This window comes from Takifugu flavidus, chromosome 4 (assembly GCF_003711565.1).
Source record: "Takifugu flavidus isolate HTHZ2018 chromosome 4, ASM371156v2, whole genome shotgun sequence".
Classification (NCBI taxonomy): domain Eukaryota; kingdom Metazoa; phylum Chordata; class Actinopteri; order Tetraodontiformes; family Tetraodontidae; genus Takifugu; species Takifugu flavidus.
The window spans coordinates 701,213-711,746 of record NC_079523.1 but is presented as its reverse complement, the minus strand read 5'-3'; the positions used below and the strand labels follow the sequence as shown (position 1 = coordinate 711,746).

The 10,534-nt window shown below is 52.4% G+C and overlaps 1 protein-coding gene across 2 annotated transcripts in view; it reads right to left on the bottom strand.

Moving 5' to 3' along the window:
* rims4 (regulating synaptic membrane exocytosis 4) overlaps positions 1–10,497 on the bottom strand; it is a 23,985-nt gene extending 13,488 nt beyond the window's left edge. Inside the window, exon 1 of one of the 2 annotated variants that reach the window (XM_057031352.1) lies at positions 9,556–10,497. In XM_057031352.1, coding sequence (XP_056887332.1) covers positions 9,556–9,652 — 97 coding nt within the window. In that variant the 5' untranslated portion in view covers positions 9,653–10,497. The remainder of the gene's footprint in view (positions 1–9,555) is intronic. The other variant, XM_057031351.1, reaches the window with a different exon arrangement.
* Between the last annotated feature and the right edge of the window lie 37 nt (positions 10,498–10,534).

The window sequence follows — 10,534 nt, the reverse complement described above, 5'->3', positions numbered from 1 at the left end:
CCAGCCGGAGAAACTGCGGCGTCACCATCAGCCTGCTGATTCCACAGGAACGATCTGCTTCCTTGTGAGGGAGGTGTGCACCAGAGGCCCTGGGAGGCCGCCAACCACTTTACTGTATGACCTGGAGCATCACTTTCCTGGGGAGGTTCTACACGCCGGAGACGCAGAAGGAAGTTCTTTTACCCGCCAGAGTCAGAGCCAAGTTCTTCAGAGGAAGATGAGTATTTTCATCCTTTTCACTGAGTAAGTAGAGGAGACGCAGACACAGGTGGATCAGACAGGGAAGCACCTCTGCTCCACCTGACCTGGGCGGAGACGCAGGAATGATCAGGAGTACGACCGCAATCAGGTGTCTGCCTGTCTTCATGACCTTTGTTATCTTTGAGTGAGGCTAAAGGGAAATGACATCGTGATGATGTCATTTCCCATCACCATCATCACCATCCAGCAAGACGAAGCTCTGCTAACTGCTGTCTGGGATGAGCTCATGGACGAGGAACGAGTTTGGACACGTGCCACCGCTGAGGAGAAGCCAAGAGATGGGGGGGGGGGAGTAGATGGGGGGGGGGGGTCACTTAATGGATTAGAAGAGTAAACATGCTGAAGGTGCACAGCTCAACAAGGAGATCAAACAAAAGGGTAAACTCCCTCTGTGTGTGTGTGTGTGTGTGTGGTGTGGTGTGTGTGTGTGGTGTGGTGTGTGTGTGTGGTGTGTGTGTGGTGTGGTGTGTGTGTGTGTGGGGGGGGGGGGGGGGGGGTGTAAGTAGGATGACTATTAAATGAAAACAACTTTTCTGTCCTGTCCTCAAAACAAGGTCACAGACCTGAAGTGGTCCATCGCTTTATTATAAACTCAAAACACACACACACATACACACACGCTCATACACACACACACACACACACGGGGGAACTGTCGGTGGCACATTTGGGTGAGTGCTCCTGGATCCTGGTGGCTCTGCTCAATCATCAGGCAGAATCCACTCACTGAGGGATCAGCTCCACTTGGACACACTTGTCCTCTGACGTCCACGTTGACTTTAGTAGCACACCTTAAAAGAGCCATCAGACATCACAAATAAGATGGTTCCTTCCAAAGGATCTTTAGGAAATGAGGCTCTTCCGTCCCCCCTCCTTCAGTCTTGTTGCTCCACAACAGCCAACATCAGGTGAGCCTCCATAGTGTCTCCTAATTAGTCCTAATGAACAGTGCAGCTGTTCAAACAGGTCAGCGTGGAGCTGAGTGGGACACACAAGGTTTCCTGCTGCTTCCCAGTTTACAGCAGCATCAAATATCTCATGTTCTGTTGACAACTCAAATCAGAGACACAAACGCTCAAATCAAGCAAGCGGAGCTTAAATGCAACTGCAAATATTCGTCTTTCTCAGCTTGTTGACGTATTAGCGACCCGGCGAAGGTTCCACAAGTCTGGTGCCAACATCACCAGCTGCACGCCACCGCAGAGCACACACATACTCGTTTACATGCACACATGAGGACACCTGCTGAACTAGTGAGTGAGTGAGTGAGTGAGTGAGTGAGTGAGTGAGTGAGTGAGAGACGAGATCATCTAGAATCTGCTGTTGTCTTTTTGTGCTTGATCACATCATGGGACACACACACACACACACACACACACACACACACATATACATTAGTGCTTCCACTGCACACCGTGTTTGACACACGTGTCATTAACCCTCTTGCTAATTTCCAGAATATTTGTCTTTTATAAAACAGCCTTTCTGGAGGTGAATTGGTTACATCTAGCTTGACAACATCCCCAACGTGGTGCACCTGTGGAGCGTCCAGGCTCTGAGGAGCCATGAAGACGAACCTAAAATGACGAGGATGTGTTTTAACGTCCAGCCGGAGAAACTGCGGCGTCACCATCAGCCTGCTGATTCCACAGGAACGATCTGCTTCCTTGTGAGGGAGGTGTGCACCAGAGGCCCTGGGAGGCCGCCAACCACTTTACTGTATGACCTGAAGCATCACTTTCCTGGGGAGGTTCTACACGCCGGAGACGCAGAAGGAAGTTCTTTTACCCGCCAGAGTCAGAGCCAAGTTCTTCAGAGGAAGATGAGTATTTTTATCCTTTTCACTGAGTAAGTAGAGGAGACGCAGACACAGGTGGATCAGACAGAGAAGCACCTCTGCTCCACCTGACCTGGGCGGAGACGCAGGAATGATCAGGAGTACGACCGCAATCAGGTGTCTGCCTGTCTTCATGACCTTTGTTATCTTTGAGTGAGGCTAAAGGGAAATGACATCGTGATGATGTCATTTCCCATCACCATCATCACCATCCAGCAAGACGAAGCTCTGCTAACTGCTGTCTGGGATGAGCTCATGGACGAGGAACGAGTTTGGACACGTGCCACCGCTGAGGAGAAGCCAAGAGATGGGGGGGTGGAGGAGATGGGGGGGGTCACTTAATGGATTAGAAGAGTAAACATGCTGAAGGTGCACAGCTCAACAAGGAGATCAAACAAAAGGGTAAACTCCCTCTGTGTGCGCGTGTGTGTGTGTGTGTGTGTGTGTGTGTGTGTGTGTGTGTGTGTGTGTGTGTGTGTGTGTGTGTGTGTGTGTGTGTGTCCATCTCTTGACGACCTTCTCCTCCTGCTGGCCACTGAAAATTAGCAGCAAATTAAAGTGGATTTCTTCCATCGTCTCAAACGACTTAATCAGATTTTCACGGTGATCTGTGGGAGAATTTATTGATCAGGCCTGGAGCTGCCAATACTCCGGCGAAACCATTGGATCAATCACACTCGGAGTCATCAATGTCGCCTTCCTGACCTCTTCACCTCTGCACTGTTCAGGAGGATGCAGAGGTGGATCACATGACTGGACAAGCTTTAGCTCCCAGATCACATGACAGTGAAGGACCGGTCACATGACTGGACAAGCTTTAGCTCCCAGATCACGTGACAGTGAAGGACCGGTCACATGACTGGACAAGCTTTAGCTCCCAGATCATGTGACAGTGAAGGACGGTCACATGACGTGATGCTGCTGAATAAACGTGGTGCTGCCACGTTGGTCGTGACCACCTGAAGAGACAGATCAGGTGATTCTCAGAGCTCATCACTGATGTTCAGCTCTGCAAAACACACGTTGGGTCGATGAGAGCTGCGAATAAACCTGAGGTTGGGGAACCGAAAGGGAACTTTTTACAGATGTATTTTTGTAAACGTGTTCTCTTTAGGTTAGGGTTCAGGTGAGCCACTGCTTCACCTGTGTCCTGGTTCCTCCGTCACTTCTCAGAAGCTCTAAGAGTCAGTTTTCTCGCGCTGCTGCAGAGAAAGTAAATCACGGTAAGTGGAGCTCTGCTCCGGGCACCGTTGGTAAATCAGATTTATGAGGGTTCTGGCTGGAGAGAACCAGCCAGAACCCTTCAGCACCAACACTTCAGCACCACTTCATGTAGTTCAGCTGGAAGATTTTCTTCCATCAAGAGATGACAAGGAAGCCAGGAGAGATAAGCGGCCCAAATCTAAGAAAGCCTTCAGGAGATATCACATTTAAAAGACTAAATGTGGTAGCATGTGCTTGACATTGTCCCCAGAAGCATAGAAAACCACTAAATCGCAGATCTCCAGCTGTTTCTATCACTGACTTGCAGTTTTCTGCCTCTGAGCTGAAACAGCTGCTGTAAATGTTTCATGGTTCCAGATGAGAACATGTTCTCCTGGTTTCTCTGCGGTTCCTTTGTTTTGTCTCTATTTGCTCCATAAGAAAAGTGGAAACTGAGCTGAAATGATCAGTTTAACGGCGTTAACAGAGCCTCTCGATGCCTGAACGTGTCTCTCTGAGCTCAAACAACATATGGTCACAACACTGTGAGGATCCAAAAAAAGAGCCCCAAATGTCCCGAACACTCATCAACAAACGGCGTCTTGGCTGGAGGAGGCGGCAGTAACTACAAAGTCCCGCCTGCGGAGAGAAGCGCCACTTTTAGCGCTCGTTCCCTTGGCTCAGCCGGCGCCGCTTTATGACTAACTATGAAGGTGCCTCCACAGACTGTTTGGATGGCCTCGCTTTCATTTAATTAACAAAATGAACCGATACTGCAAATCCTGTTTGGCAGAAAATTTGGAAGTTTATCACGAGCTAATGCAGTTTTATACCCAATAATTCCATTACGGGGTTTAATTGGAGCTAACGTTCAGTCTTCAGTGAGGATGAAGAGAGGGACCTTTTCAGGTTCGTCTCAAATATAAATATAACTGTATACGCACCAAATGAGCAAGTGCAGTATAATTAATTTCAGCCTCAGCTTCAACTGTCATAACAGTGGACAAAAACATGACGCCAACCTCTGCTAGCAGACGTAGCGTTTGGCCTTCTGCCACTGAGGCCCGAGACACGGTTCCTGGAACTGCTTCCTTCCTTTTCTTTCAAAAACTCCTAGTTTGAGAAGACGTAAAGCTAAGACTGACTCCAGAACCGTCCTCTTGTTGGGTCTCTCAGCAGCAGTTAGTTAAACCTCCCGGCCTGTAGGTGGCGACAGAGCGCCCCAAACAGCACTTGTAACACTGACTAATCAATCAATCAATCAATCTTCATTTATACAGCAGCTGTTACAATCAAAACCGTTTCTAGGGGCTTTACAGACCCTGACCCTGACCCTGACCCTGACCCTGACCCTGACCCCCAACAATAATAATGCTAATCATCAACGCTGACACTAATGAGCTCATGTCCTCGGGGCTGTAACTCTTCATGCATCTATATATTTAAGGGATTATGACACTGAACTCAGGAGTTCTTCACTGATCAGTTCACGTTCTTACTGGTGAGGAGATCAGGTGGGATCAGCTGAGGAATCCACCCCTGCTGCAGGATCTGGGTGCCTGCCCGGCCAGAGGAGGTGTGAGGCTTTACAGGAGCTTCAAATCTGAAGATAAATCCGTCACTTTATGATCCGTCCTTCAATCAGATGAACCAACCACGAACGTGGACGGATCAGGTGAACGACTTTCCCATTTTAACTGAGGTGTTTGCAGCACGAATCCGGTGCAGCAGCACGTTAGTCGGGATGGTTCCGCGCCATGGTCGCCCCCCCATCATCTCATTCACGCCCTCCGCCTCTCATCAAACAGCCATTATTCTGCTCTCCCAGCAGCTCCTCGTCTCCACCGCCTGGAACAAATGAACAGCTGCTGGATTCACCTCCGCTCCTCCGCCCGCTCCTCCCTGCAGAACAGACCTCCTTTCCTTCGGTCCATTTCACACTCCTGACTTTTCTGGGTCATCTCTCCAGCTCAGGAGCTCACCAGAGGCCTCCTGTTCTCCACCTCCCCTGTTTCTCCTCTGGAGCTTGTGACTTCGGTGTCGCACTCATTCATCATCCTGACTCCTTCTGCTCATTATTTTCACGAGAGCGGGAACGGCGCTGCGGCAGGAGGACTCGGGCGTCCGACCTCAGCGGAGCTGGTGGGAGGAAGCCTTCCTTCATCTCCTCTACCTGGAGATCGTTTTAGATTCCCAGACTGCACGTGTGGTTCAGTAGACATCAGCAACAAACAGACCCTGATCATCCAGATCTGCACCACAACTGGATCACAGCTCCAGAGCTGGTCCAGCTGTGATGAGCCTGGTGACCAGCTCTGGTGACCATCACTGGTGACCAGCACTGGTGACCAGCTCTGGTGACCAGCTCTGGTGACCAGCTCTGGTGACCATCACTGGTGACCTGCACTGGTGACCAGCTCTGGTGACCAGCTCTGGTGACCATGCACTGGTGACCAGCTCTGGTGACCAGCTCTGGTGACCTGCACTGGTGACCAGCACTGGTGACCAGCTCTGGTGACCAGCACTGGTGACCAGCTCTGGTGACCATCACTGGTGACCTGCACTGGTGACCAGCTCTGGTGACCAGCACTGGTGACCAGCACTGGTGACCAGCTCTGGTGACCAGCTCTGGTGACCAGCTCTGGTGACCTGCACTGGTGACCAGCTCTGGTGACCATCACTGGTGACCTGCACTGGTGACCTGCACTGGTGACCAGCTCTGGTGACCAGCACTGGTGACCAGCACTGGTGACCAGCTCTGGTGACCAGCTCTGGTGACCAGCTCTGGTGACCTGCACTGGTGACCAGCTCTGGTGACCATCACTGGTGACCAGCACTGGTGACCAGCACTGGTGACCAGCACTGGTGACCAGCTCTGGTCACCAGCTCTGGTGACCAGAGCTGGTGACCAGCACTGGTGACCAGCACTGGTGACCAGCTATGGTGCACGACACAGACATGCACGGCTCGTCGTCATGACGATGTGACCAGCACCAGCATCCATGTGTACAGAAGAAGGAGCCAATGAGGAAGCTGCGTTTGTCTTTTTTCCTCGGTGGTGAAAACTATCAGGAGCTGAAGGGGAACATCTGCCCCCTGGTGGAGGAGGCGGGAACCGCGTGTCAGAGTAGGGTCATAAAACAGGGAGCCATGATGTCACTGGGACGATGGATGGAGGGATGATAATGGATGGACGACAAGAATTCCAAAGGCTATTTTAGGCTTATAAACGACTTTCATTCTACCCCCAGAAGGATGAGGAGGGTCAGGAGGAGGTTCAGGGCGGAGGAGGGGAAGGAGAGGACAGCTTCCATTTCTCTCACCATCCATCTCATCATCCATCCATCCATCCATCCATCCCTCCCTGCAACCATCCGTCCATTCATCCCTCCATCCCTCCATCCCTCCATTCATCATCCATCCATCCTCCCTCCCTCCCTCCCTGCAACCATCCACCCCTCCATCCATCCATCATCCATCCATCCATCATCCCTCCCTCCGATCTTTCACGTCACTCTTCTCTCATTCATTTCTCTGCCTTCTTCCATCCCTCGTTTTCTCCGTCCAATATGAAGCTGGTTAATGTTTGATGCTTTTCTCTCCGTCCTTTCAGTGACATCATCTGTCATCTTCTCTCTCTCCATCCTCCAGCAGAACACATTCCCTTCTTCCTTCTCCCTCTGTGCTCTTACAGTGATTAATCAGCGAGATCTCATTAACATGAATGAATGTGTACTTAATTACAGTTTTACGTTCTTGTACTTAAGTTTTTCTCTTTTCTGTCGTTCCTCTGATGTGATTCCTGGAGATTTCAGGTGAATCAGGTGACTCAACTAGATTTCAACTCAGCTCTTCCTCTTCCACACCAACATTTCAGTGAAAGAAGGATTTTAGTTTCTTAAACATAAAAGCAAACTTCATTTATGCTCAAATCTTTGGACCCTGACCAGCGCTCATGTGATGATGAGTGAAACATTTCCTCTCTTTGTTACACAAATGTGATCATAACTTCAGGTTTTACCAGGATGTGACCCTAAAGAAACATATTAGAACCGGCTGTAACAGTGTGGCCCTCAGATGATGGTCTGGAGAATGGAATCATGATTCAGATCAGCTGCAGTGGGAAAATCACAGAGGGAAGGAGGGAGGGAGAAGAAGAGTGGAAATGATTAATGGGGACGAGTGGAGCAAAGCAGAATTAACCTGCAAACAAGATTATTAAAGCTCGGAAGGCTGAGAGGGAGGGGGGGGAGGGGGGGGGAGAGGAGGGGGAGGGAGGGGGAGGAGGGGGAGGGGAGGAGAGGGGGAAGAGGGGATCAGATGAGGGGGAGGGAGGGAGGGAGGAGAGGGAGGGGAGAGTGGAGGAGAGGGGAGAGGGTGGGAGGAGGGGGAGAGGGGGGAGAGAGGGGGGAGGGAGGGAGAGAGGGAGGGAGGGGGAGAGGGGGGGAGAGGAGGGAGACTCGAGAGGGGAGGGAGGGGGAGAGGAGGGGGAGAGGAGGGGGGAGAGAGAGAGAGGGGGAGAGGGAGGGGGGAGAGTCGAGGAGGGAGGGAGAGAGCAGGGAGGGAGGGAAAGAGAGGGAGGGAGGAGAGGAGGGACGGGGAGAGAGGAGAGAGAGAGAAGGGAAAGAGAGGGGGGAGGGAGGGAGGGAGGGGGGGAGAGCGGGAGGGAGAGGGAGAGAGAGAAGAGGGAAAGAGCAGGGAGGGAGGCGGGAGGGAAGGGACAGAAGAGGGAGGGAGAAGTGAGGGGGGAGGCGAGGAGGAGGGAGGAGGAGGGGGAGGGAGGGAGGGAGGGAGGGAGGGAGGGAGGGAGAGAGACGGGGGAGAGAGGGGGGAGGGAGAGGGGGGAGAAGATGAGTGGAAAGAAGAGAGAAAATTAACCTGCAATCATTCCTCTATTTAGCTGCACTCAACCACAATCAGCCGTCCTATTAGCATTTAATTGGAGTGAGAGGCTCAACCACAGTGTGTGTGTGTGTGTGTTGTGTGTGTGTGTGTGTGTGTCTGTGTGTGTGTGTGTGTGTGTGTGTGCGTGCGTGTGTGTGTGTGCGTGTGTGTGGTGTGTCTGTTGTGTGTGTGTGTGTGTGTGTGTGTGTGTGTGTGTGTGTGTGTGTGTGTGTGTCTTTATCTCTAAACCGGATGGTTTTCATTCACCTTGAGTCAACAAACACACAACAGGTGAATCACATCTGGACACAACCGCTTTGATTATTGCTGTTTTCTTTCAGGTATCAATGGACGCTCCAAATAACACCTGATTTTTGCTGCATTCCTTTTACATTTGAAAATCAATAAACTTGTTGCCTGGAGACATTTCACTCTTTGAAGACGTAAACAAGCCGACACACCTGCGGCTGTGCGCCGTGTAAACAGGTGCTCTGTGAGCTAACTCTGCGCCACACTTGTGAAACACCTGATCAGCTGTCTGAGCCAATCAGACGCTTCCTCGCTCACCAACCCCTGCTGTGTCCCAACACATCCCCTATTCCCTATCTAGTGCACTAACTAGGGTGTACACCATTTTGCTTGGCTGTCCCTCTACTCGGGGTATCCCATCATGCATTGCTAACCAAGCAACATATCCCATCATCCTTAGCAGCAGGCCAGAAACGGACCTGATGCTAATTATTAATTCGTTATTAAGTTTATGAGGGCGGAGTCAACAAACGACCGTGCCTTCGTTGTTTATCAGTAACAACATAGGAAGTTAGCGGCGGTTGCCCCCGGCGATCTTGGCTGTGAATCATTTGTCTCGCGATGCCTCCATCGCTCCAGCGCCGACCGGTTCTGGTGTCAGGACAGGAAGCCGCTCCGGTCAGGACGCGGCACCAGAAACATCTTTATTTACTGAGACGTGTCCTGATGAGGACGCCCTCCGACACCGTCAGCTTCCTGTCTGACACCGTGAGCTTCCTGTCTGACACCGTGAGCTTCCTGTCCGACACGTGAGCTTCCTGTCCGACACTGTGAGCTTCCTGTCTGACACCGTGAACTTCCTGTCTGACTGCAGGTGGACGCCCTCCGACACCGTGAGCTTCCTGTCTGACACCGTGAGCTTCCTGTCTGACTGCAGGTGGACGCCCTCCGACACCGTGAGCTTCCTGTCCGACACCGTGAGCTTCCTGTCCGACACCGTGAGCTTCCTGTCTGACTGCAGGTGGACGCCCTCCGACACCGTGAGCTTCCTGTCTGAGACCGTGAGCTTCCTGTCTGAGACCGTGAGCTTCCTGTCCGACTGCAGGGGGCTTTCTACTCACCTCCATCATCCTCGTCGAAGGAGTTCATGCAGGGGAAGTAGATGGCGAGCGCCTCGAAGGACGCCGACAGGCTGATGCGGCTCTGCGAGCGCTCCATGTACAGGCCTGCCGTCGGGCCCGGGTCAGCCGGCTTGGCCAAGCGTGGCTGGGCATTTTTCACGCGCAGTACGGCTCGCGGCGTCTTGGACGGATGTGAGCTGCCCCCAACGGCAGAGCCACTTCACATCGAAATCAAAAAGGAGCCGATCGGGATTCGAGCGAACTTCGCCCGTGCTGAACTCGTGGCGGGACGTTGGCGGGCGGCTTTAATTCTGATATCAAGCGAAAGTTCCCGCGACGCCTCTGCCAGATGTTCAGGTTCTTCTGCTCCTGGGGTCAGATATTAGCCGCTCCTAGCATCTCCGCTCATCTTCAGAGGTCCGGTCAGAGCTTATTATGGTCTGGAACCCCTCTGACAAACCCGACGTGCTACTTTCAAAACAAACTCCCTCAACTCCGCGATCCACCTCAGTCCGCCATCGTCCTGCCGTTGCTGTTGGTCGTCCTCGCTGGAGATGATGGGATGGGAGGAGGCGCTGCTGCTGCCACTCAGTTCTCCGCCTGGATCAAAGCCTTTTGTTTCTGGTCGGCGTTGACATTTCCTCTGCAGCTGAAGGACAAAATCATTCCGTCGCACGGAGAACCAGTCGGGAACCTGCAGCAGCTCCTCCGCTGGGAAGGCGTCAACTGTTGCTTCGGCACGGACGGGACGTCGTAATGCTGCCGCGCATTAATGTGGCAGCATCTTCGCTCCTCCGGCGGTCGGCTCCTGAGAGGGAGGAGAAGGATGTGAGGAGGGAGGAGAGGCGCTCCGCTCAGCAGCTCGTCTGGACTCATTCACCGACTGGCTGCACAGACGGAGCGAGAGAGACGGAGGAGGAGACAGGAACACGCTGTTGCTGGCAGCCCAGCCAATCAGAGCGCACGGGAGGGGGGTGTG